Raw genomic sequence first — 27,357 nt, forward strand, 5'->3', positions numbered from 1 at the left:
CCAATTAAGAAAAATTATCAGAATCAGAAGACTCAGAATCAGAAGGCAAGGCAAGTTTATTTGTAGAGCACAATTCAACACAAGGTAATTCACCGGTGCAACGGGCGACCTGTCCAGGGACGTCCTGACTGCCGCATCTCACCCAGACTGCTGGGATGATAAAGTTACATTTCAGGTGTGTTTTTAATTTGCACCAATTCCATGCTGATGGAAGTGAAGTCCCACCAACGAGACTGAAGGTTGATGGGAGGGAACCGGCGGCGCCGTGGTCCAGGAGGACCGGGACGGTCTGGGACCAGAGCAGAACCTTCATGATAGTTTCACACCTTTTAGGGAGTGAAAGGAGGGAGAAATATGAAATGTTCTATTTGTCGTGATTTGGTGTTGTTTAAAGGAGTTTAATCACTTTTACTGATCTGCTTTTGATTATCTGAGTTCATTGATCTTCACACCTTGAAAGCTGTGAAAGGAGGGAATTGTTGGGAACTTATTTTAGCCTTTGCAGGACTAGTAGAACTAAAACACAGATTAAAAAGGGCTAAACATCATTTGTGACCTTGCACACATTCAGGTATCCCAGGCTCTCGTAGGTTAACTCCTCATCACTGGAAGTGGTTCCCTCGTCTCAGGAAACCAGTGACGGAGAGCAGCAGCCCAGAGCGGTTACTAGAGTTCAAGACTGAATCCACGATGTTTGGAGCCAAAGAAGACGAAGAGACCAGGGTGATCGGACCAATCAAGGCTCCAACGAAGTGAGGCCAAGTATAAACCATGGTTCCTCCCCAGTTTAGCCAATTATTTTGAAATATGTATCTAAATATTTACATTTTTGTTGGAAGAAAACTAATCTATGAAGCACATTCTTGATCTCTTCTTTTCTGGGAGGTTGTCGGGGGAACCGAACGGTCTGTATGAAAGTTTACTTAGAATCTCCAATAAGAAAAGGTTGTTTGTCTTTATTTCTAACTATCTTCTCTCTCTCATCAACGAGCGCGCAGGTTTAAACCAGCCGACACCAGACAATAAACTATCGTTTTTTGTCCAGACTTGCTTTTAAACTTCCAGAGATGTAACATGAGATGAGTTTGTAAGATGCAGCATTTCTTCATCGTTGTTTCTGGTTCTCATCATCTGTTCTGACTCTGCAGGGTTGGAGGAGCTCCACTCTGCCGCCCCCTGCAGGTGACCTGCTGCGTTGTAGTTAGACCAGTCAAGTTCATCTGTTTTCCACACCATCAGTTATTTCAAGTACGGCTTTCTAAGGACAAGAAGACAAGACAAGTGAGAAATGTCAGGTGTGGCGTGTGAGCGTGTGAACTGGTTGAAATGCGTGTGTATCACGGTCAATGCGTGAGACTTGAGAGCTTTGGTCCTAATTAGCCTCCCCTCCGTTTGTTGTTGCGGTGCATTTTTTCGTCCAGCAGATATTTTTAAATGTTTTAAGTTTAGATAAAATAAAAATTAAACTTACAGTTGCCTTAAATTATCTTAATATTATCTTTAAAAAATATTCCACAACTTATAGTTTGGGAGAAATACACACAATGTTCACAGTCTTCACAATTTGCCACATTGCGCAATGAATTAACTCCAGTCATTGAGGACATTGCTCCTCCCTTTCAGCAGCAGGTTGACATGGCAGATGGTCACAGAGTTCGTGATCAAATCTGTCTCAATCATTTCAATTAAAAAAATACAGATGACAGATTTTTCACTTTTTTTTTATTTGTATTTGTTATTTTTTCAATTAATTTGCCCACTGTTTGCTTCATTGCCTGAAAAGAGAAACGTTGTATTAAAGATACAACAATGGAATCACTGACAGTGTCAGGGTTTGACACTTCCCCCCCAGTTTGAGTTTCAGTTCTGTCACGTGTGGGGGTAAGGTGTGGACCCAAACGCAGGAGAGAGAGGGAGGCCGGAGTTCTCAAAAAGAAAAGGATTTATTCCACAACTGGTAAAAACAAAAGCACTGCTTGGCAGGATCTAAACTCACCAAAAACAGGAATCCAAAAAACCAAGGGAAACATGGAGGGAATAAACAGTCGACAATCTGGCAAACTAGAAGGTGGAAATGGGCCGGTATATGAGGGGAACTGCTGATGAGGGAAACCAGGTGTGGAGCTGGGCTGGGGAAGCACAGGTGAAGGGAATGAGTGGATTTCTGGCTGATGAGGGTGGCAGGATCTGGAACGACAGGAGAGTGAGTTAACAAGTAAAAAACATATCCAACTGAGAAACCATGACAGACAGGTTGTTCTGCACATCATTTCTTTACTTCAATTTTAGGTTTTAAATATTCCATCTCCAGATCAGCCTTGGCTATCTGGCGCTGCAGATGGACCTGTAAAGTTCCTTTGCCGACATCTAACAAAGCAGCCATGCTCAGGATTTGATGGAGTTTGGCCCATTTACGCATAAACTATGATTATTTCTTACGTTGTATTGATTGGAGCTTGTAGCAGGGTCCTCAGCATCTGCCTCGTTATCAGCCTGAAGTACATATTCATTTAACTTAAGTGAAGACTGAACTGTAGGTTGAATAATTTGAAATTGATCATGGCAAAGGCTTTACCTCTGTAGAGAGTGTTGGTGGCTCCTCTATGGCGGAGAGTGTTTGATCATCATCCTCCTATAGAAAACAAAATAGGCTACTGGCTGTGGGCTTAATTAATAGCCTAAAACACTGACTATGAAATAAGGACTTACAGCAGCAGTATCAGCATCTATGGGTGGTGGCTGCTCCACCAGCAGCAGTACACCTTGAACTAAGAGGTTGACAAATTGGTCATTTTTGCGTAAAAGCAACACTTAACACACGAGGAGTTTGTTTTTATACAATATGGTAATTAAAAAGATAATAATTATAATAATTGAATATTCCAATTGAATATTTAATATTAAATATGCCTAGGAAACAGCAATAGGTCATACTGGATACATGAAGGGCTGACTATTAGACGTAATTTTTTGTCAAAAATATCTCGTTACACTTAAAACAAGACTCATCACTGGAAAAAACAACAATTTTCACCTGTTTCAAGTAGATTTTCACTTAAAATAAGTAGAAAAATCTGCCAGTGGAACAAGATTATTTTGCTTGTAATGAGAAGATAAATCTTGTCCCATTGGCAGATTTTTCTACTTATTTCAAGTGAAAATTTAGTTGAAACAGGTGAAAATAGTCAAATAACAAGTTATTTTTCTGGTGATAATTGTTTTAAGTGTAGTGACTTTTTTTTACTAAAAATGAGACATTTTAACTAGAAATAAGATGAATATTCTTGTTAGGATTATGAGTTTTTTGCAGTGTGAGACCAGGCTTTCTGACACTGGGCAGTATGAATGTCTTGATGTATTCACAGGGATTCAATATTAGTTGTAAATGTACCTGTGTACGGATTATTTTTCATATTTACCGTTCAAAAGCGACCCCACTGCTGTCTGTCCCATAGACTAAAGCCTGATTTATGGTTCTGCGTTAAAACGTCGGCGTAGCCTACGGCATAGGTGCGCGTCGTTGCGTACACCACGCCGTAACTCTGCGTTGGTGTTACGCGGTACCATAAATCAGCCATAACGCGACAGCGCGGCTTGGTATTCGGAACTTTCGAGGCTGACAGCGAACCACGTGACCAGTCACGTGTAGGGAACGATTTTTTTGTTTTTATTTAACATTTGCAACATTTGAAACAAAACAAGTCCCGCCCAGAGCAGGTGTTCATTGACGTCACGCCGGACCAATGACGTCACCACTATATAAAGGCTGCTCGTGGTTTCGACGCTCATTCTGCATCAACGCTGATACAGGACGGGTTTTTGGATATTTTACCGAAACAAAGATACCAATTTCTGATTAATTTACAACTTTTTGTTTACAATGGTTGTGGAGGAAATCATCAATAAAGATATGGAGAATTGCCAACAAAAATCTCACAGAAGAGGAGCCTTCGGGAAGATGAGGAGGTTTTTTAAGAAAAGCAACAAGGTTCAGCCAGTGAACATAATTCATGAAGCAGTTGTGTCTCAACCGAACGAAGTTTCTGTGGAAGAAGAAAAATTCAAGATGTCTGTTAAACTTGTGATGAAGGAACTGACTGAGCTAGCCTCTATAAATTCATCAATGTCTTGCGGCGCAGAAGAACTCACATCAATATCGGATCTGCTCTTTCAAAATGTCTGGGCTCAAGTAAAGGACCAACATTTTGACATTCCTGAAACAGCCTTCAAAAAACTACACAGGAAAATTTTCAAGAGTCTTTGCACTGAACTTTCCTGCGCAAAAAGTGATATTCTTTTTTTCATGGTTCTACAAAGGTCGACTTTGATCAAAATTATTGCAGCCTGTGCTGAGCAGCACTTCAAGAAGTCTTCCCTCTTGGAAACGGTCTCTTTGTCGACACGTCAAGCCCCAAGAAAAGAAAAAAGTCCCTCAATGGTCACATCCTGTACCCGAAGAGAGGCTTGGGTGGAAGAATCTCAACAGGTCCAGGAAGAAATCAAAACATCGGTCGAACAAGTGGTTGAGAAGCTGCTCGCACTGCTCCTTTCAATGTCAGATCTGCCAGACGGCAACCTTGACATTTTTGATCGGTTCTTTGCGAATGTCTGGGATAAAATACACGGAGAATATTTTGACATTCCCGAAGATTTATGGAAAAAACTACCAATGAGAATTCTACGATATCTTTCCATCTCACTTACCGTTAGAAAAGAGGATCTCATGCAGGCCCTGTATGAGGCAGAATCCGCTGCTAGTGAAATTGTTGCCAGATGTATTCTTGTACACCTGAAGAGCTATAGCAAGAAAAATTCCCGATTGGCAAGAATTGTTGGACGTGAATTTGGACCTTTATGGGAGGAATGGAAGATCATTTATGATCAATAGTTGGTCTACTGTCATAAAGATTGGATAGTGTGTTGCAAGTACAGTACATTGTAGAACTCTTTTGAAAGATCCGAGTACTTACTTGTGATGCAGGAAAGACAAAAGTGGAAAGATTAGGAAAATCCTTTTTTTTTTTAATTTGATATATTTTATTTTTGTACACAAGGAGAAGATGGAGACAAGTACAGTACATTGTAGAACTCTTTTAAGATCTGAGTACTTACTTGTGATGCAGGAAAGACATAGGTGGACAAGGCAGAGAAGAAAGTTTTGTTATCATTAAAGATTAGGAAAATCCTTTTTTTTATTTTATTTTTGTACAAAAGGAGAAGATGGAGACAAGTACAGTACATTGTAGAACTCTTTTAAGATCCGAGTACTTACTTGTGATGCAGGAAAGACAAAAGTGGACAAGGCAGAGAAGAAAGTTTTGTTATTATTAAAGATTAGGAAAATCCTTTTTTTTTACTTGATATATTTTATTTTTGTACACAAGGAGAAGATGGAGACAAGTACAGTACAATGTAGAACTCTTTTAAGATCCGAGTACTTACTTGTGATGAAGGTAAGACAAAAGTGGACAAGGCAGAGAAGAAAGTTTTGTTATCATTAAAGATTAGGAAAATCCTTTTTTTTTTTTTAAATTTGATTTATTTTATTTTTGTACACAAGGAAAAGATGGAGACAAGTACAGTACATCGTAGAACTCTTTTAAGATCCGAGTACTTACTTGTGATGCAGGAAAGACAAAAGTGGACAAGGCCGAGAAGAAAGTTTTGTTATCATTAAAGATTAGGAAAATCCTTTTTTTTTTTTATTTGATAGGCCCTGTATGAGGCAGAATCAGCTGTAAGTGAAATTGTTGCCAGATGTATCCTTGTACACCTGAAGAGCTATAGCAAGGAAAATTCCCGATTGGCAAGAATTGTTGGACGTGAATTTGGACCTTTATGGGAGGAATGGAAGATCATTTATGATCAATAGTTGGTCTACTGTCATAAAGATTGGATAGTGTGTTGCAAGTACAGTACATCGTAGAACTCTTTTGAAAGATCCGAGTACTTACTTGTGATGCAGGAAAGACAAAAGTGGAAAGATTAGGAAAATCCTTTTTTTTTTTAATTTGATATATTTTATTTTTGTACACAAGGAGAAGATGGAGACAAGTACAGTACATTGTAGAACTCTTTTAAGATCCGAGTACTTACTTGTGATGCAGGAAAGACATAGGTGGACAAGGCAGAGAAGAAAGTTTTGTTATCATTAAAGATTAGGAAAATCCTTTTTTTTATTTTATTTTTGTACAAAAGGAGAAGATGGAGACAAGTACAGTACATTGTAGAACTCTTTTAAGATCCGAGTACTTACTTGTGATGCAGGAAAGACAAAAGTGGACAAGGCCGAGAAGAAAGTTTTGTTATCATTAAAGATTAGGAAAATCCTTTTTTTTTTTTTTAAATTTGATTTATTTTATTTTTGTACACAAGGAAAAGATGGAGACAAGTACAGTGCATTGTAGAACTCTTTTAAGATCCGAGTACTTACTTGTGATGCAGGAAAGACAAAAGTGGACAAGGCAGAGAAGAAAGTTTTGTTATTATTAAAGATTAGGAAAATCCTTTTTTTTTACTTGATATATTTTATTTTTGTACACAAGGAGAAGATGGAGACAAGTACAGTACAATGTAGAACTCTTTTAAGATCCGAGTACTTACTTGTGATGCAGGTAAGACAAAAGTGGACAAGGCAGAGAAGAAAGTTTTGTTATCATTAAAGATTAGGAAAATCCTTTTTTTTTTTTTAAATTTGATTTATTTTATTTTTGTACACAAGGAAAAGATGGAGACAAGTACAGTACATCGTAGAACTCTTTTAAGATCCGAGTACTTACTTGTGATGCAGGAAAGACAAAAGTGGACAAGGCCGAGAAGAAAGTTTTGTTATCATTAAAGATTAGGAAAATCCTTTTTTTTTTTTATTTGATAGGCCCTGTATGAGGCAGAATCAGCTGTAAGTGAAATTGTTGCCAGATGTATCCTTGTACACCTGAAGAGCTATAGCAAGGAAAATTCCCGATTGGCAAGAATTGTTGGACGTGAATTTGGACCTTTATGGGAGGAATGGAAGATCATTTATGATCAATAGTTGGTCTACTGTCATAAAGATTGGATAGTGTGTTGCAAGTACAGTACATCGTAGAACTCTTTTGAAAGATCCGAGTACTTACTTGTGATGCAGGAAAGACAAAGGTGGACAAGGCCGAGAAGAAAGTTTTGTTATCATTAAAGATTAGGAAAATCCTTTTTTTAAATTTTATTTTTGTACACAAGGAGAAGATGGAGACAAGTACAGTACATTGTAGAACTCTTTTAAGATCCGAGTACTTACTTGTGATGCAGGAAAGACAAAAGTGGACAAGGCCGAGAAGAAAGTTTTGTTATCATCAAAGATTAGGAAAATCCTTTCTATTGTACTCTATTGTGAGCAATGATGTACATGATTTCTTTTTGAATAAACAAATCTTAAAAAAAAAAAAAGATTAGGAAAATCCTTTTTTTTTTTAAATTTGATTTATTTTATTTTTGTAGATGTAAAAAATGCTTCCATGTCCCCCCCCAGGTCATCCAGCTGCTGCCTCCACATGCCTGCAGTGTCCCCCCCTCGGTCATCCGGCTGCTGCTTCCACATACCTGCGCCCCCCGGTCATCTGGTGCTGCTTCCACATACCTGCGCCCCCCCCCGGTCATCCGGTGCTGCTTCCACATCCCCCCCCCCAGTCTGGCCCTCGGCAGGAGGGTCCCCCCTTATGAGCCTGGTCCTGCTCAAGGTTTCTTCCCTCCTAAAGGGGAGTTTTTCCTTGCCACTGTTTGGTTTAAGGTTTTTCTCCCACTAGGGGAGTTTTTACCTGCCATTGTAATAATTGCTCGGGGGTCATGTTCTGGGTCTCTGGAAAGCACCTAAAGAAAACTTTTGTTGTATTATTGTCTTGTATTATACAAATAAAATTGAATTTAATTGAATTGAATTTCTCTTTCTCTTTTGGAAGGGTGCCAACAACCTTGTCCGTGTGAATATCTTCGTTTGTATGTTTGTGGGATTCAACCACACTGCAAAAACTCAAAATCTTACCAAGAATATTTGTCTTATTTCCAGTTAAAATGTCTAATTTTTAGTCAAAAAATTTCATTGCACTTAAAACAAGAGTCATCACCAGAAGAATAACTTGTTATTTGACAATTTTCACCCGTTTCAAGTAAATTTTCACTTGAAATAAGTAGAAAAATATGCCAGTGGGACAAGATTTATCTTCTCATTACAAGCAAAAAAGTCTTGTTCCACTGGCAGATTTTTCTACTTAGTTTAAGTGAAAATCTACTTGAAATAGGTGAAAATTGTTATTTTTTCCAGTGATGAGTCTTGTTTTAAGTGTAATGAGATTTAAAAAAATTTTTTTTTTGCATAAACATAAACAATGGAAGATAAAAACTCCCTAAGTGGAAGAAAAATGTATTTGGGCACATTTTGGCAGTAAATTTGACCCTTCTCATGTACCAGAATGGAAAACGAATTATATTTTACTGATATCATTATGGTTATTCATTCCAGACAAATGTAACTGTTTTTGACTTATCTTCTAAATTCACTCACACATACATTTTCCTCTTAGATTTCCCATTTCAAATAAGACTATGCAACAGAAATGAATTTGAATCCAACTGGAACAGCTATATTGACAAAATGAAACATATACAAACAACATGTAGCATTAAAAAACAATGACAAATAATCCTAATGACTATTTACACTTCTTCACTACTTCACATTTTATGTGAAGTTGTGAAACTCGCAGAAGCTGAATGTCCATAGAATTGATTGTTGTTTTGTTTGGATGACGATGCTTGGTAGACGCTTTTAGCTGAGTTTATACCCATTATTTACGTAACAGTTTTATTTGTCTTAATATGGCAATTGTCCTATAGGTCTGCAGAAATATTATTCCTTGATTCATTTGATTCCACAAGTCGTCATTCAAACATTCATATGCTCGTCCTCTCTCTTGGTAGGAAAAAACAACAAAAATCTCAACTTCTTTCCACGATTTTCTTCTAGGTCGTGTGGAAAATGTAACACTGTTTGAAACAAACTTACAGGTGGTAATGGCCTCTGTAGTGACAGCTGTTATCATTTTCCCTGCCGGCTGAGGGATTTTTCAGCAGTTTAATAACTGAAGCCTATGAATAGTCTGGGAACATTAATAAAGATTAAATACATTTCTGTATATATTCATTTCATCAACATTTCTCCTGTTTCTGTTTTTTTTTTAATTACAGGTATTTACAATCTCTATTGGACAATTATAGAACATATCAGCTACATAAGAAAAGTATTTTTGCCTCTCTTGTAGATTTTTATGTTGTTATTTAACACAATTCCCCATGAATTTATTGTGGTACTGAGATACTGATTATAAAAGCCCTTAGCATCAATGATACAGCGTAGAGTTCAACTAGTACAAAAAAATGTTATTCCATCGTCGAGCTCCGTGAAACTAAAAACATAAAATATCAACAGTTGCACACTTAAAATATCTTAAGTTTACACATCTTACTTTAAAACCCACACTTTATTACACAGTCCCTTAAACCAAACAAAATTAAATGCCACATACCTCGCTTCGCTTACCAAGGGTGCAAACTTTCCTTATAATGTAGTGAGTAGAGAGATACAGCAACCAAACAGCACTTGGAAGAAATAAACAAACCCACTTCCCATGAATATCATGCTTGGTGTATATAACAAAAATAGCATGGCAAAATAAACTAAAACTTACTTAGGCTTCTCTGCTCTCCCTGCTTGCTCTCTGTGTGGCAACCCAGGTAAAATTGGCAATCAAAGGTGTGTGGCATACTTATATACACACTCCAAGGTATGTGGTAAAACCTGGAGCATGGATCACCATAATGACCAGCTCAGCTGGTTACTAATACACCCACCATAACATGATTGAACTTAACCAAACAACAAGAGTTACTCATGTATGATTTCACAGCTGGCCACAAGATCGATCTGCAGGTCACCATGTAACCAGTCAACATTATGCCTGATAGGAGTTACCTTTCCAAACAAATTAATCACCTTGAAGTAAAAGTACTAGTTTTTGAATAGGCCGTTCAATTATTGAGGGTTTTGAGGGGAAGTCCTTTTTCATTGCTGACTTGCGCTCACCAACTTGAACCTTGACCCGATGAACCAATCCATCAGACCCCTCTGTAGTTTCCACCACTCGTCCCAAGTGCAACTCATTTCTTGGAAGGGTAGCCTTTTTTGATAATGACAATATCATCAACCTTCAAATTTCGCCGCGGGACATGCCAAGAGAGGTTCCGGAGGTATTCCTTTTTCCATCTGCTCCAGAACTGTTAAATATTGTACTACTCAAGGCCATCTTCTTGTGGCATACAAATCTTTCTTTACAAAGTTTCCAAAGCAACCTTGGACTTCATCAGGATGAGATGGTTTGGAGTTAAGAGCTCAAGTAGCTTTGGATCATTGATTCCATTAACATTGAGAGGACGGTTATTTACAATCGCCATTGCCTCGTAGAACAGAGTTCTGAGCGATGCATCATCAATTCATCCTGCACACTGAGCAACCGTAACATTTAGGACACTGCGGATGGTGCGTATTTGCCGCTCCCAGATGCCACCTGCATGACTAGCTGATGGAGCATTAAACACAAACTCGCAATGTTTGTCAGCCAGGAAGGCTTCAAGTGCCCTGATGTCACATTGCTTGAGAGCCTCTTTGAACACATTGCTGGCGCCAACAACATTTGTGCCTTGATCACAGCAAAGTTGAGTAACTGCTCCTCTCAAACTAATAAAGCATCTTAAGGCATTGATAAAGGCATCAGTAGATAAGTCATCAAGCATTTCAATATGAACTGCACAAGAGGACAAACATATGATGATGAGTTCATATCTCTTGATCTCCTTACGACAAAAATACAATTGCAGCATTCTCAAAAGCCTCAACAAGTCAAAATCGTAAAGATGTTGGAGAACCTATCAAGACTAAAAAAAGATAACCAAGTTAAATCAGTTTTTCCTGTAGATAAATATTTTGGTACTCCCTGTTTCCAGCTTAGTTAACAAACAAACAAAAAAAAACGATGATGCTCTGGGTTTTAGCGGTTGTTTCCTGTTTGAAGCACCAATGGCAAAGCCTGACCAATGATGAGTGGGTGTAAAATATGTGACCGGGGAATAAAAACAAAAACACAAAAATAAAAACGGGAATATTTTCTTGGTATTATACTAAAAAGGAGACCGAAGGGAGAGGAAAAGCACAGCATATTTCGGTGTTTGTCACTGATAGCAGGTTGCAGCGTATCATCCGCTCTGCAGAGAAAGCTGCAATCTTCCATCTCTCCAGGACCTGCAGCCTCCAGGACCCTGAAGCGTGCAGGAAAGATTGCGGCAGACACAAACTGTTTTAGACTCTTCCCTCTGGCAGGAGGCTGTGGTCCATCAGGACCAAAACCCTATGACAGTTTCTTCCCGACTGCAGCTGTCCTCATCAACAAGGCCCCGGACCCCCCTCTCCTCCGTCTACCACAGACTGTCCCCTCACCCCACTATACGTTGCATTAACGTGAAGACCCCACTTCTGACCTTATGCGTCACATTAACGCACATCCAAGGTCACCTTTTTTCAGACTCATTACTCACACTCTAAAACCAACATGTTGTACATTTTTTCCTTTAGTATTATTTGTTCTTTTGTATTGCATCAATCTCCAGAACAAATTCCTTGTGTGTGTTAAACTGATGACATGACAGATGATGAAGATATGAATAGACAGCGTCGTATTTTATATATGCTAATTTGTTGACCAGAAGATTTTCCTGGTGTTCAGAGAGGGTGAAAGTGGGTCTTTTTAGGGCTTACTGTAACCCTTTTTATACTGCACCCTTATGGATTCAATTTAAGAAGGCCAGCATCCATAATTGCAAGTTGTGTACAACGATTGTCTGCGTATTTGCTTGGGAAACCAAGATGGTCTAGTGCAAGTGAACTCTTTTGTAAAGTACAAGTTATCACTTTTCATTCTCTTTTGAGGCGATTGATGTTCAAATTCATATGTCGAATTAATATCTCTTGTAATGCCATTATTATGATGTTAACCAACCCAGTCCTAGTGCAATTGTTGTAAGATACCAGTCTGCTATGTGGAAACACTGGTATGACTGTCTTTTTTAAATATTGCTGTATGTTTGTTTATCTTTTTTAATGGACCTGAGTCAAGTCCTGAATCAAGTCCTGAATAAGGCACAAGATATCTTGGCCAGTCCTGACACTCTGTCAGAAGAGTTGGTCCTTCTCCCTTCTGGGCGGCGCTATAGGCTTCCCAAGGCCAATAGCAATAGGTATACATTTTCTTTTATACCAACCACTGTTAAAATGATCAATTCACATAAATTTTAATATTTTTAATACATTTTTATCATTCTGCCTGCACTGCTGGAAGCACTTCTGCTTTTACTCATTTATTATGGTTACTATGTCATGTTTTAATGTTTTAATTGTTCTTATTTGTATGTCTGTCTTTGTATGATGAGTCAAGGGTTGCCACCTTTCAGAAATAGAAATAAGGGACGTCCTGATTTCAGCAGCGCAGGAGCAAAAAAAAAGCCCCAAAACCTCTAAACTGAATAGAAATGTGTTTATTTTATATGAAAAAACAAAATGCTTTGATTTAAAGTTTAAAGTGCTTTAATAGCTTTGAACTTGCATGACTGTACAGACAACCATAAAGCAACTGAAATATCCTCCTATGCTACGTATGTCCACATCAGCCAAGATGTAATATAGCCTACAGGTGAAGAATATGGTGTAAGTTAATTTATTTCAATAATTCAACTAGAATATGGTGTAAAAGTTAATTTATTCAATAATTCAACTAGAATATGGTGTAAAAGTTAATTTATTTCAATAATTCAAGTAGAATATGGTGTAAAAGTTAATCTATTTCAATAATTCAACTAGAATATGGTGTAAAGGTTAATTTATTTCAATAATTCAACTAGAATATGGTGTAAAAGTTAATTTATTTCAATAATTCAACTAGAATATGGTGTAAAGGTTAATTTATTTCAATAATTCAACTAGAATATGGTGTAAAAGTTAATGAAAATACGGTACAAATCGTGTCCCGTATTAGTTCAACGCAACATTTTTTTCTCAAATAAAGGACAATTCCGTATTTTACGGGACGGGTGGCAACCCACTGTTTCCCATACTGCTAAATGAATTTCCCCTCAAGGGACAATAGAAATTACTCTGACTCTGACTCTGACTCTGAGTCTAAATAAAAAGATTGATTGGTTGATTGATTGAAACTACTTGGCAATAAACTTCTTTCTGATTCTGATTCTGATACGCGCTGTTGTAGTTGTTGTTGTAGTTGTGTCCCCCGGTCGGCAGGGGGCGCTGCACCTACAGGTCGTGTTCCTTCCGCCTGCTGTTTTAAACTTCCACCGGAAGTCTGTTCGTTCTTTTCTGCCAGGCCGATCCAACATGGTGAGTATTTTTTAACATCTGCCGTCTCATCCAAATGAATCCTGAAATGTGGCCGGTTTACATATCCCGCCCGTCTCACCGCCGGAGACTGGGCTGACATATCTACGCGGTGAGGCCAGTATTGGGGTTAGATGACGCTCGCACAGATGATTATTTAATACTTTAGTGTCGGGGGGCTAACGGAACTGCGGGCTGGCTGAATGAACTGCGGTTCCAGCTGCGCTTCCATTCGGTTCAGGCGGACACATGGACGGACCGACACCGCCAAAAACCTCGTTTATACATCCACTGCCAAAGGGGTTGAGTTGTTTGTAAATGGGGAGCGTGGGTAATGAGTCTGGGCAGGTAAAGCCTCGGTGTAGCTGCAGGAAACATGTCCAGTCCTCAGGAGGAACCAAGGACGACGGAGATGTGAAGCTGCACGAAGGGCTATGTAAGGAGAGATAATTATTAAGTAAAGACGCTCCAACCTTGTGCAAAACTCTGGAGCTGTTGTTATTAATACAAATCCAGTTCCACTCTGCCTATGTATTGTTTGATTAAGCATCAGTAAACCAAAATCATTTGACTACATCAGTTACTTCTTGGCAGATATTATCTACAATTACCTAAAAGAGACGACCTAAGACAACATTAAGATGTGATAGTGCCATGGAGATAGCCTTTTCCCTGGAGTTAAAGCAGTTGCTGCTTCAGCAGACACCAACCCTCCCACCTGAGACCAGGTGAGCTAACAGGGCTCTAACAAACCAAAAAAACCCTTTCAACCTGATATTTGAAATAATTGGACCACCTAGCCATAATTTAACAGCAAATACGCTGTATTTTGATGTTTCTGCCAGGCAATAATCAGATGTGTTTGTGATAAATTATTTGTATGATGCAGGATTGATATACAATATCCGCTGAAGTAATTTCAGGTGCATCAATTTACCCTAAACGCAGTCCAAAATCTGCAGTAATATGTCCTACGTAAAGGATTCTGTTCAAGTCCAGCTTTTTAAACCATGCGTTTTTTCACGTCCTTGGTGTTTAGGTCCTTTTTGATCTAAATCTTTGGCTAAAAATTCGTTCTAGCTAAAAATATATTTTATTTTTAAGATCTGTGCATGTCTACGTTTGTATAATCCTGTATCGAAAGTGACTATGGTGTGTTTGTGGCCAGGTCATTGATAGTACAGGAAAATCAACCTAAGGAGCATTTCCCGTGTTAAAAGGATGTTTTGGTTCCTTTTCAACCCTGACGCTCCCTGACAAAAATCTGCAATTTACAAGCTCATCTTCATCATATAGACAAAGTGAAATCAATATTAAAATCACCACTTGAAAGATGAAATGTGTCTTAAACAACATTTCTGGTGTTTGGACAATAAAATATGATCTCACCTATAATCTAGGTCTATAAGTATAATTCTTAAAGCTTGAGTTCATAATTAAAATGTAAGTCTTTTTTAAAACTCAAGTCATATCGCCCAGCAAATAAATACTTTTGAGTATTTATTTTTTTTGAAAAAAATAGTCACGGGTCCTATTAAAAGTATGAAATGCTGATTATTATGTTTTATACTGTATACGTGTTCAGACACATAGTCCAGCTTTTTAATCCATGCCGTTTGTCACGTCCTTGGTGTTTAGGTCCTTTTTGATCTAAATCTTTAGGTAAAAAGAAGTACTGGTAATGGTACCAGTACACTCCCCATCTCTAGTTGCGACGTTTGCTACAATCCTACTGTTTTCAGAAAAGTAACTCTGATTATTCACAATTTACAGGGACGAGTCAGGACCAAGACGGTGAAGAAGGCCGCAAGGGTCATAATTGAGAAATATTACACCCGACTGGGCAATGACTTCCACACAAACAAGAGGGTGTGCGAGGAGATCGCTATCATCCCCAGCAAGAAGCTCCGCAACAAGATTGCTGGGTGAGTTTATCGCTGGGTGTTACAAACGGGTGTTTGCTGTGTTGCTGTTCCACCCTGTGACGAAAGGTGATCATGGCATCTTTGTAGCCAGGTCATTTTAAAACTACAGGAAGATGAATATTAAGACTCTTTCCCGTGTTTGAAGGATGATTGGTTCCTATCAGACCCCAGATGCTCTCAGACATTTAATCTTTGTTTAAACTGTGAATGAACACATTCACCAGATAATTCAAAATTGAATTAAAGATTTGTTGCTTTTTTTCTCAAGCTGACTGTCCAAGGTGAACTGTGGCTCTTACTGTCTGGTTACATCCCAAACTTATGGACCAGAGAGTGTTAAGTGATTATACTTATCACTCAGTCTCTGGGTCTGACAGCGATGTGACTCCTGCAGGTACGTGACGCATCTGATGAAGAGGATCCAGAGGGGCCCAGTCAGAGGAATCTCCATCAAGCTGCAGGAGGAGGAGAGGGAGAGGAGGGACAACTACGTACCAGAGGTCAGTTTCCAAATGACATGCTGGTTTTAAATGATTCAAACGTCGAAGAATCGGCTGAGTTTCTGGATAGTGCAGGTGTGTTCCTCAGACGATGCCGCCGTGCCTCACAACAGTTGTTTCACTTGTAGTGGGATGCTGTTACCTGGGCTGCAGGTGTTGCTGGATTTCAATGCTGAATCACCCTGTGATTGTGACGGCTGCATGCAGTCAAATGTATATCTTTGATTGCGGATTAAAAGAAACAGCCCTACATCAAAGAGGGATAGAAGCAAACCCAAACACCTTTTATGTAAACCACAAAAATGGCACAATGAGGGCTTTGGTTATTGATTACTACTGTATCCTAATGAGATTGGACACTTGTTCCAGTCGCCCCACAGCCAGTTTACTTTACTTTTGTCACACCCAGAACTTGCTGCAGATTGTTGCTTGCAGAAGACTTGCAAGATGACTAAAAATCTTATTGTGTGGCCATCTTGACTAAAGAAAAATGTATGGCGTAGTGTTAACTGCTGTGTGGGAGCTTGTGCTTGGGCTTTTGTTGCCCTGATCTCCATCTGGGTGCTTGAATCTTTGGAATTTATGAATGTTTAAGTCTTTGTTCTTAAATGTTTCCTATTGGAGATAAACAATTGATTAGGCACATTTAAAGGATAACTTGAAGCTTTTAAACTCAACAGTTTGAATGTTAAACTGGAAATGAGAGAAGATAACTAGAGTATTTTAACTATTGTTATCCCGTCAGTGGGCAGAGTCGATGACTGACAAAATACCTTTTCAGAAACTGCATCACTTACCTCCCCCATAAAATACGTTGCTGACTCCTCACTTCATATAAAATACACTTAAAAAATCTGTGTAAGGAAATCATCCACTGCTTAGCATTAACACGTTTTGGTTTCTAGCTGACGGCTATCGCCAGTAAGGTGCTAATTTTTTTGTCTTTTGTGGCAGTTTAATGAGGTGGACATTTTCTGTTCTAGCTAAAAATATTTTATTTTTAAGAGCTGTGCATGTCTACATTTGTATAATCCTGTATCGAAAGTGACTATGGTGTGTTTGTCGCCAGGTCATTGATAGTACAGGAAAATCAACCTAAGGAGCATTTCCCGTGTTAAAAGGATGTTTTGGTTCCTTTTCAACCCTGACGCTCCCTGACAAAAATATGCAATTTACAAGCTCATCTTCATCATATAGACAAAGTGAAATAACTATTAAAATCACCACCTGAAAGATTAAATGAGTCTTAAACTCAACATTTCTGGTGTTTGGGCAATAAAATATGATCACCTATAGTCTAGGTCTTTTAGTATTGTAAGTCTTTTTTTAAAACTCAAGTCATATCGCCCAGCAAATAAATACTTTTGAGGATTTATTTTTTGAAAAAATTGTCACGGGTCCTATTAAAAGTATGAAATGCTGATTATGTTTTATACTGCATACATGTTCAGACACATTCAGGAAACAAATAAAACATGCTGAAACATTGGATTATTTGAAGAGTGTGCAGAACAAAGATTTTTCTGTGAAGACGTTCAGCACCGAAGTTGCCACATTTTGCAATTTAAAGGTCTCATATTATACTCTTCCTCTTTCAAAGGTAAAGTTAAAAAAAAAACTGTAATGTACTCCGTTCTCGAGCTGTGATTTTATGGGCTGCACAATTTATTAAGCATAGCTTTTGAAAGAAGTTCTGAAATAAATTGGATTTCTCAGTTCAACTCAGTTGAACAAATACAATATTTCAAGGTTGTGCATAAGATGTATGTACTGTAAAGAAAAATAAGTGTCAGCAAATTGAATCAACCAGTACTGGCAGGTTCCAATCAGACAGAGATTTGATCATTTATTTTACAGAAGGCAAGCAAGGCCAAACACCATGCTCACTGCAGCGCACACAGAATTAGCAGATTTAGGCTGCGTGATCCGACGGACCCAGCTGGTTTCTGGGTCAGAAATGAGTCAAATGATTCTCTTGGGATGAAGTCAAACAACAGTTTTGCAGCAGACTCCATGAACTTGTCTGTTTTAGTTCATACGAAGCTTCCTGGAGAGGAGAGCAACAAGATGATGATGATAAAAGTGGACGCCCTGCTGACAGTCTGCTTCCTTTATTTCTCTCCTCAGGTGTCTGCTCTGGACCAGGAGCTGATTGAAGTTGACCCTGACACCAAGGAAATGCTGAAGCTGCTGGTAAGAATCAAGGCGTGAAGCACCTGCTTCAACATTACACCTTTTTAGGTAGCTGAGCCTACTGAGAAAAAACCCTACTTGATTGGAGGTAAATAAGCAAACGATCTGCACTCGATTTAAACTGGATTGAGACTTCTCCGGCTGCCGATGTAGCATGTTGCATGTCTAGGGCTTTCAGCGCCTCCACATCTGTCACGGTTGAAGAGAGAGCAGTGTAATCTTGAGAACCCAAGGAAGCCCAAAACACAAGGCGACACTTGGTTAGAAACGCGTCATCCCACAGCTTGGGCGGCTCTTTTCTCAGTCTGTTCCGGGTTATTCGCAGATGTAAAAGGGGCTACTGGTTCATGTTGTTGGCAGTGTCGGTTGTGTTTTGTTGGTAAAACATGTATACTGGTCTTTGGACAACTTGGAAACCAGGTAATGTCATTGAATGACATTTTAATTGTCAGATTGTGTAATGTCTTGACGCCTTGTTGTTTTGCAGAATGAGGGCACGGTGATCATCCATTATGAAGTCATATAGTCTCAGACTGCCCTTCAGAGAATAAACATTTAGGGATCTAAAAGATTCTGAAATCAGATTTTTTTGTACAACAAGCTAAAGCATGAAGTTCTCATCCTACTGTTTTTAATTAGGTCATTCTGTTAGGAAGCTCATCCCTTTAGACTCGAGGCTTGTAGTACTGGTGCCTTTTATTGAACTAAAATGTGAGTCCTCCGTGATTGGTGCTGTCAGTCATCAGTCCTGCGTCACAGAAGAAACAGCCGTAAAAAAACAGGATTAAAGAGGGCAGAAATGAGTGGGATTTGATGTAGATGGTCTGACTGGTCTGTAAGAAGTTTAATGATGTTGAGTGTTTGATCATTCAGAGGCGTAAGACACGTGGCCGAGCTCGTTAGTGCTATCACGTCTCGTGTTGAGGAGATGCCCCTCTATGATGAAGCTTGAAAGCCACTAGAGACCAAGTGTTGATTATTCAGTCATCTTTAGAAAAGTTTCCTTGACATTGAACAGCAGCCAAACTCATTCAGAACACGTGCAACACCAAGATAACGATGTAGTTGAAGACGCTAGTCAATGATGGCCCGAGCGACATCAAAAGACTTCCTCAAGTATCAGTGCAACGTTTCCATTGGTTCATTAACTGTTTTGTAATGGTGTTAAAACGGTGGCAGCGTCATCGAGTTTTCAAAACCGTACCCTTTAAAGTTAGAGCAACAGCAACCTGCTTTGTAACAGCAGTGTATCTGACGGACCGTGCTGGTTCTTGGTAAAAGATTAAATGAGAAGAGAACGTTTCCCTCTGAGCTTTTCTTTAATGAAAAGGTTACGGCCGTTTTTTGTACATGCAGTTGAATGAGGCTGTTTTTGACGCGGAGGCGCCGCTTCCGACGGGACACCTGACAGGACGTTTACACACCTTCACTCCTGTTGTGAAAGCAGTCATAACAAAGTTCCCGTTTTAGAAAAATTTACATGTGTTTTGAGAGGCTTTAAAGTGAACCATGAGAGGAGTTTGAATATTTCAATTTTTAAAGATAAAACTTAAGATTTTGCTGAATAATTGATCGATCTGCGTTATGTCCTCTTGTTTTAGTTTGAATGTCAAGTTCTTGAAAAGCATTTTTCTTCCAAAAGGACTGAAGGGGGCGGTATGGTTGGCTGAGTGGTCAGTGCATCATGGGCAGAAATGGTCCCAGCAGTGGAGAGTTGGTCACTGTTCGGGTTTTGAGTTTATTCCCCTGATGTGTCCATATGTTCTGTCTTTGTGCAACTTTCCAGTTAAAAAACTAGGATTCACACAATAAAGGCAACACATAGTCTTTTTTGATTATGGAGAAAAAGATCACCATACAATTATTTTGATCAGCAGTAAAATCACAATTATTTAAAAGGAAGTGACTACTTTTGTAATGTGTTGCAATTTTATTTTGATCATTAATAGTAAAATTGAAATAAAAATGTTACTAATTGTACAGCACTAGGGAATGAGAGTATTTCCCTTCACCCTGTATCGAAAGGTGTGCACAGCGTCCCCGTCGCTGTGCTCATTAATAAATACAGGAAGATAAAGCTGCGAGCCTTTCCCGTGTCTGAAGGAGTCTTGGTTCCTGTCAGACCCTGGCGCTCTCAGACAGATTCTGTCTCTGAAACAAACGTGCGTCTCACACGTCTCACCTGTCCACATCTTTGACGTGCCCGTCTCCTTTCTCGTCCCTCAGGATTTCGGCGGCCTGTCGAACCTGCAGGTCACGCAGCCCACCGTCGGTATGAACTTCAAGCAGCCCCGAGGAGTCTAGACGTCTGTAAAGTATCTTCCTAATAAAACCATTTGGAACAAAAACGTGCTTTTCAGGACTTTTTTTGTCTCCATTTCAGAGGTGGAAACCCTTCACGCTGGTATTGAAATGTTTCTGTGCTTTGAGTCAGTGTAGATGAGAGTACTGCTAGCAAAAATGTGAGGTTTTGGTGTTTTTAGTCCACAGATACCTATTTAATAAGGACCTTTTCCTAAGAGTTTTATTCACTTTTTATTTTAATTATTATTTCTTGAAAATGTGAAAGTTTGTGAAACACTAGAGATGAAGAATAAAACAAAGAAGTCATCATTTAAAGTAAAGTCTCTTTAATGCAGAACACGGCCAGACATCTTCACATAATTCCACTTTGATGGCTACTTTACATACATAATGTATTTATATATTTGTAAACTGTACAATTTAAAATAAACGTGTGTGGTGTGATTGGTTCATAAGCACTTGAGCAGGAAGAAGTTGCAGAACGCTCCTCGGGGACAGTCGCACATCTTCCCGATGCGAGATCCTTTCCTGACGGCACAATGCTCCCCGAGGTCACACTGAACACAACACAGATAAACAGATAAAAACACTTCAGCGCTGAGCTGAGGACAGACCTGCATTCAAATGGTTACATTTCAGATTGATCTGCCAACCTAAGCTCATTAACTATCACAGGTACAAAATTACACTATAGTAACGGGCTTCTGTTTGCTGTAACTCAGATGGGATCACCAGCAACACACTGATCTGATTTGACATTTAGAATAAAGTCTTAAAAGTAAAACAACCTAAAACTGGTGTCAATTCATGTGAAATGGGAGGATTTTGAAACCTGCAGTCATTCACGATTTGAAAAGTTTAATGATTACCACCACAAATGCATATATGAGAGAAAATGAGTTTTAGTCTGACTGTCTAAAGCCAGAGATCATTACCAACAGCCTAATTAGTTTCCCTTCGGGGAATAATTAAAGTATTTTGAATTGAATCATAAATACAAACCCTGGCTGAAAATACGTAATCACAACTCCTGGAATATGTTAATTTAGCTGTTTGAGTTTATAGAAAGAAAACGTTGAACAGTTAAATATATTATGGTGCGGGTATTAAAAAAAAAAAAAACTCAGATCAAGTGGGGTCCAAAAAAGAAAACAATTATTTTTTTGTGTTGGTCTGTGTCCCTAAAAACAGCTGAACATAGTGTGAGAACATAAAACTTAAGGTTTATGCTTTGAAAATCCTATGGTTTAGCAAAATATATATCATGATCCATGCCTTGATGTGGTATGTGGGTAAATTACATTTTATTTGGGTCTGAATACTGGCCCGTCAATTTAAGGACCAGAGGAGATGACGTTCATTAACCTTACGGTAAATCCAGCGGTGTAAATGGGGAAAAAAGGTTTAGCAACAGACATTTTTGAGAATGGTATGCTAATTGTGTAGAGCAATGGCCTTTTAAGTTCTTTTAAAACATTAAGCTGATCTGTTAGTGGCTAAGAAAGATGTAACGTGATACACAAAAAATATTACTTTTCATTTTTGAAACCCAAGTCTCAAAGTATTTAATAGGAGCCAGAAAAGGTCTGACAGTACTCTTGTTATTATGGGATTTTTTTTTTACTATTAAATAAAACAGCTCTCAGGAGTGGTGAATAGCAGAAGTTTCATGTTTGAAACCGATCAGCCAAATTTAAAAAAAAATAAATGCCTCCAATAATCAAGAATTAACTACATCAGGGCTCTCTGTGTAGTCTTTTTCTCATTAAATGAAATATACATTTAAATCTGATGGCACTGCAGCATAAAGCACTGCTTACATGTACACAAAAGATAGAAAGGGAAATAAAGATTTCTGATCTGATTTAAAAAAAAAATGTAAATTGAATTATTAATTTTGCCATCTTTCCATTTCATTTATAATAAAAATTAAATGAATCCATGACTTAAGGTTCACCTGATGACCTCTGGTGGCTCAACCCCTCAGAACTTCTACCAGCTGAAGAAGCAATATTTCTGAGGCTGAGACGACTTATTCAATTCTTAAAGTGATTTTACAGTTAGTATAATAGTTCAGCGATGCAAAACTTTTATCTGTATTTTTAAGGGATGAAAAATGGTGAATCTGAGCGCACTCTAATTACTACTCCCCATATTTATTCCAATTTTCCAAAACTGGTGCATGTAACTCTTAGTAAAAGTACCCCTTTGTCATCAGACTAAAGTATCGACGACAGACACTCACAGAGGGAACCTGCCCATACTTCTTCTCCCAAGGATTGATCCTCTTTGTCTGCAGCTTCTCCAGAACTTCATGCAGCGCACCGAGCTGAGGAAAGCAGAACATGACATGCTGAGATGTTCTGGCGATCACGTCCAGTAACATGAAACTACCAGGTTACAACTATTATCAACAGTTAGATGCACCAAAGAAAAGAGAATGGCAACATGATAATGGATGAAAGGAACAACCTCATTAAAATTCCATTTGTCATGCTGTCTGCTGATCATTTTATCAATAAGTCTACGCTTTATACCGCTATCAAAGGGTGTAATTTCAAAAGAATACTTTAGCGTTAGAAAAAAAGGCTGTTTCTTAAAATTCAATTAACTACGTTCATAAATAAATGTGGGAATTGTATCATCTGAAAGCAGATTTGCATGACCCCCCGCCACCACTTCTCAAGAACCAAATAAACATATGAAAAGGGAAAACAAGTCTTGTGAATATTTCTGAGCTTTCAAACCAATCTCTGGGTCTCCTTCATTCAGATTTAGCATAAAATTATGTGCAGGACAAAACAAGGACTTTGATATTGCTGCTCTCTTTGTCCATTTTGCTTTTTTTTGTTAACATCTGCAGACATGCAGGGAGCTCCTTCTCAATCTCAAGCCAAAATACAGGAAAACATTTAGATAATACAAGGTTTTTAGTGGGGAAAAGATGAAATGAAGGAATAATGTGATTTTACTAATCTTTTTTCCTCCTTTTTAACTACAATTAAAAATAGCAATATTTTGGGCTACTTTTACTGTAGATCAATGTGAATACTCTCACTCTATCACTAAAAATGTTAAGGTGTAAAAGTATTAATTTAATCAATGACCTATTTATTTATTTATTTATTCTTTATTTCATTTATTGATAAAATAAAACCACAAACAATGAAAGGGAGCAGAAAGAAGAATCTTATTTAATCTGCCCTTTTTGCCAAGAAATCAATTCACAAAGAACGTAAATTAAAAAACAACAACAAAGTAAACAAAAAACTAAAATAACACGGCCAACACAGACAGTCACATTCCTTTAGTTCCCAAGTCAGAACTCAGTTAATACCACTCAACAACAACAATGTTCATACCTTTCATGACAATGTGGCTTTAACATACTGGCTTTAATTGTTCTTTTTAATGTAATGTTTGATTTGGATTCTTTGGTTTCTTTGTTCAGATTGTTCCATAAACTGATTCCTTTCACAGAAACGTTCCATCAATTTAGTCCTGAATCTTGGTTTCTGTTCTCTCTCTGTTCCTTTTAAGTTAAACTTGCTTTCTCTTTTTTCAAATCTTTTCTGAATGTTGATTGGTAACGTTTTCTTGTGAGCTTTAAACATAATTTGCATAATACTATTATCTACTAATTCATGAAATTTCAACAATTGTAACTGAGGGAATAATGGATTTGTTGGATCTCTATATCGTGTATATGTTGATAGCAGTACTGGAGTTGAGGGGGGGATGGCATCCCCCCCTGAAATAAAAACGGTCCAAATCATCCCCCCTGTAAAACTGCCATCCCCCCTTTCCATCCCTTATGTCATTTCATCAATGAATGTGGTTTTACTGCTATTTCAACATTTAGAGTCATCACAAGAAAAATAACACCAGAAAAATAACTTATTTGACAATTTTCACCTGTTTCAAGTAAATTTTCACTTGAAATAAGTAGGAAAATCTGCCAGTGGGACAAGATTTATCTTCTTATTACAAGCAAAAAAAATCTTGTTCCACTGGCAGATTTTTCTATTTATCTTAAGTGAAAATCTACTTGAAACAGGTGAAAATGGTTGTTTATTCCAGTGATGAGTCTTGTTTTAAGTGTAATGAGATTTTTTTTTACTAAAATGAGACATTTTAACTAGAAATAAGACAAATATTCTTGTTAAGATTTTGAGTTTTTGCAGTGATCCATTGTACTTATCCTGTGAAGGACAGAGACATATTGATAAGTTCAGAAAACTGTTTTTTATTGTTGTGTTTTGATGTATTTGATGTAAGCCCAGTGGATATCTAAAGCTTACAGAATGCTGCATTTAACTGCTGCTATGTCATTCCTGCAGTATTTCTGCAGGTGTTTTGGTCAGTGCTATTATTTGTAATATATTATATTATTTGTAATCAGCACAAATTATCTGTCCACATATGATAAAATCCACCATCCCTCTTGATTTTTTTTTTTTTTACAACTCGAGTACTGGTTGATAATACTCTCATTCAAAGTTTTGAAAAAGCAATGAATGAAAAGAAGAGACCACAGTATTTTTCTCACCAGTTTGTTGGAGTTGTAGCGCGTGTCCTGCACTTCTCTCTCCTCCCTCTCGGCTTCCGTCCTCCCCGCCGGACACAGCGCGGACAGCAGCGCAGCGCACAGCACAGCTCGCGTCCACATGTCTACAAAAAACAACAGCAGCCAAGCGAGGTGGAGTTGGACTTCCCAGGTTTCTGCGAGGAGAACTTCACCTTCCTCTACCTGTGTCTTATAACCTCCTTGTGAGCCCTCTCTCCGCTCCGGGCGGGATCTTGGGATGCTCCGCTCCATCCCTCCCCTCGCCAGCCTCCCAGTGATGTCACGCCCGTGACGTAGAGTCCCCACTGTATCATTCAATATGTACAGGACTGTCTCAGAAAATTAGAATATTGTGATAAAGTTCTTTATTTTCTGTAATGCAATTAAAAAAAACAAAAATGTCATACATTCTGGATTCATTACAAATCAACTGAAATATTGCAAGCCTTTAATTATTTTAATATTGCTGATTATGGCTTACAGTTTAAGATTAAGATTCCCAGAATATTCAAATTTTTTGAGTTAGGATATTTGAGTTTTCTTAAGCCGTAAGCCATGATATCCCAGCGTTATCCCAGGTTATCCCAGCGTATTTAAAGGAAGGTGTTGTGTCAGGACTGTACATCACAGACTCACTGTAACACGCTGGAGGCCTGATCTACGTTGTCAGACTTCAGTTATTGTAGCAAAAAAAAAAAGGCTCAGTGGCCATTTCTCAATATGCATACTTGTCTGTAGGCTATTTGTCTTCTTGCAGACTCATGAAATGCTATTATTAGTCACAGGTTAAGTACCCAGGGAATTCAAAGGCCATTTTTGAAACTGAACACTGCATTCCGTGTAGTACATACAGTATTCTACACAGTATACTGTACTGCAGCCAGTTGCATACTGGGAAGTTTCTATGAGGAAGCACAGTGTGTTTTTCAATTCAATTATATTCCATTTTATTAATATAAAGAGACCAAGAGCATGACCCCGTAAGCAAATATTAAAAGAAACAATGGTAAGTAACCCCCTTAAGCGAAACAGTGGCAAGAAAATCTAGAGTTGGGAAATAATGGAGCCATTATAAAAATACTGTGCAAAAATATTTTGGACAGAAAATAACAAAAAAAAATGTATTGGTTGCATTGTTAACTGCCTCACAAATATAAAATAAACTAAAAAACTGCCACCAACTGATATTTTGTTTTCCCTGTTCAGAATGTGCACCGTTTTTTGTTTTTTTTTTAGTTTTGCATCATTTAGCAGCAGCTGTTACCAATGAACAATCAGTTCCAATTGGTTCCTGCTGCACCGATGATCATATAAAAGCAGCCATTCTCAACAATGATCCAGGCCTTTGAACACTGCTTTCCTTTTTCTGCCAGACTGCTGAGTCAGTGTCCGTTGCCTTAACAGTATCAAAATGAGGTTAGTGTTACATCAGTATCTGAATCTGTTTTATATATCTACAGTAGATGGAAGTAGTTTTCTGAAATGGTAGTTGCACTTACATAAAAGGTCTCTCCATAGGGTTTTGTGGATTTCTTGTCTGCTGATTGGAAGCATCACCTGTGATCCTCCACAAGGAGGTGAGAGGTCAAACACTGACATGACCAGTGTCATTTGTGCTGCTAAAAGTAATGCTGGTTCCTACTGACATTGTTTTCCAGGTGGAGGTATGTATATTGCTTCCTCCTCTGGCCAAGGTCTGTCCAAGCCAACGTACCAGAAACCTTCTGGACAGTCTGGTAGTCACAGTGGCACTAATACTGCTGGAGGTGCTGGCGGCTACTCTGTTGGTGGTCAGGACAGTCAGTCTGGTGCTCCAGGTGGCCATTACCAGGGTGCACAAGAGAGCTGGACCTCATATGATGACGATGAACCAGTTTTCACTCCCGTTGATGCTGAGGATCAGGTGTATGCTGTCAAGTCTCGGTCCCGCTACAACAAGAAACGACTGCATTTCTATCAGTCCCGCTACACCAAGACTGAGCCCCAGGAGCCAGTATTTCCATACCCTGGCAAGACGCATCAGCAAAGCAAAGGAGGCTTCTGAGGCTCTTCCTGGTAAGACATGTTTTACTTGGTTCATGTGGTGTAGTTTCTGATGCATGTCTGACTCTTGTCTTTGTCTTGCAGGTTTACATGTTCAGGGGTGTCTACAGTACTTCCAACTACTCGTGAATAAATGGTGTTAAAATACAATGGCTTGGCTGGCATGTATTCTGAAGTTTCCTAGATGGAAACTTCTATTGGTTCTGTCTCTAATTAAACCTACAGCATGGCTCCACATTACATTACTGCAGAAACATGGAACTGCATCCTCCCATCCTCAGAAGAATGTTAATTTCTACCCTGCTAGTCGGTCTTTTCTGATCTTGTTTGTCTTGTCAGTCATGAACCTTTTGTTAC

The 27,357-nt window shown here is 38.5% G+C and overlaps 2 protein-coding genes, 3 non-coding genes and 1 pseudogene across 5 annotated transcripts; 5 read left to right on the forward strand and 1 right to left on the reverse strand.

The window, feature by feature from the left end:
- Positions 1 to 13,376: 13,376 nt before the first annotated feature.
- zgc:114188 (40S ribosomal protein S17-like) lies at positions 13,377 to 20,434 on the forward strand. Its single transcript, XM_061721528.1, has 5 exons — positions 13,377 to 13,471; positions 15,242 to 15,393; positions 15,788 to 15,893; positions 18,021 to 18,086; positions 20,313 to 20,434. Exons 1-5 carry the CDS (start codon positions 13,469 to 13,471, stop codon positions 20,388 to 20,390), a joined length of 405 nt encoding a protein of 134 aa, XP_061577512.1. The 5' UTR covers positions 13,377 to 13,468; the 3' UTR covers positions 20,391 to 20,434.
- Positions 14,599 to 14,727, forward strand: LOC133444942 (small nucleolar RNA SNORA71). The gene has a single exon (XR_009782760.1). It is a non-coding gene; the product is annotated as a small nucleolar RNA SNORA71 (small nucleolar RNA).
- On the forward strand, positions 16,925 to 17,053 carry LOC133444941 (small nucleolar RNA SNORA71). The gene has a single exon (XR_009782759.1). It is a non-coding gene; the product is annotated as a small nucleolar RNA SNORA71 (small nucleolar RNA).
- LOC133444943 (small nucleolar RNA SNORA71) lies at positions 20,098 to 20,227 on the forward strand. The gene has a single exon (XR_009782761.1). It is a non-coding gene; the product is annotated as a small nucleolar RNA SNORA71 (small nucleolar RNA).
- Positions 20,435 to 20,716: 282 nt separating the features above from the next.
- Positions 20,717 to 25,168, reverse strand: LOC133444065 (niq CART3-like). The gene is made up of 3 exons (XM_061721529.1): positions 24,940 to 25,168; positions 22,636 to 22,719; positions 20,717 to 20,947 (listed from the first exon to the last, which is right to left on the reverse strand). The coding sequence occupies exons 1-3, from the start codon at positions 25,057 to 25,059 to the stop codon at positions 20,840 to 20,842; spliced, it is 312 nt and encodes a 103-aa protein (XP_061577513.1). The 5' UTR covers positions 25,060 to 25,168; the 3' UTR covers positions 20,717 to 20,839.
- Positions 25,169 to 26,368: 1,200 nt separating this feature from the next.
- On the forward strand, positions 26,369 to 27,001 carry LOC133444875 (keratin, type I cytoskeletal 10-like; annotated as a pseudogene).
- The last annotated feature ends 356 nt before the right edge of the window (positions 27,002 to 27,357 follow it).

Source organism: Cololabis saira, chromosome 5 (assembly GCF_033807715.1).
Source record: "Cololabis saira isolate AMF1-May2022 chromosome 5, fColSai1.1, whole genome shotgun sequence".
Classification (NCBI taxonomy): domain Eukaryota; kingdom Metazoa; phylum Chordata; class Actinopteri; order Beloniformes; family Belonidae; genus Cololabis; species Cololabis saira.

What these genes read in the sequence shown, in the direction of transcription:
- zgc:114188 (XM_061721528.1), top strand. An exon ending in GGGACAACTACGTACCAGAG is followed by an intron (nt 15,894 to 18,020) that starts GTCAGTTTCCAA and finishes TTCTCTCCTCAG; the next exon opens with GTGTCTGCTCTGGACCAGGA. An exon ending in AGGAAATGCTGAAGCTGCTG is followed by an intron (nt 18,087 to 20,312) that starts GTAAGAATCAAG and finishes CTCGTCCCTCAG; the next exon opens with GATTTCGGCGGCCTGTCGAA.
- LOC133444065 (XM_061721529.1), bottom strand. Translation starts at nt 25,059, where the DNA reads ATGTGGACGCGAGCTGTGCTGTGCGCTGCGCTGCTGTCCGCGCTGTGT. An exon ending in GCTACAACTCCAACAAACTG is followed by an intron (nt 22,720 to 24,939) that starts GTGAGAAAAATA and finishes TGCTTTCCTCAG; the next exon opens with CTCGGTGCGCTGCATGAAGT. An exon ending in AGTATGGGCAGGTTCCCTCT is followed by an intron (nt 20,948 to 22,635) that starts GTGAGTGTCTGT and finishes TGTTGTGTTCAG; the next exon opens with TGTGACCTCGGGGAGCATTG.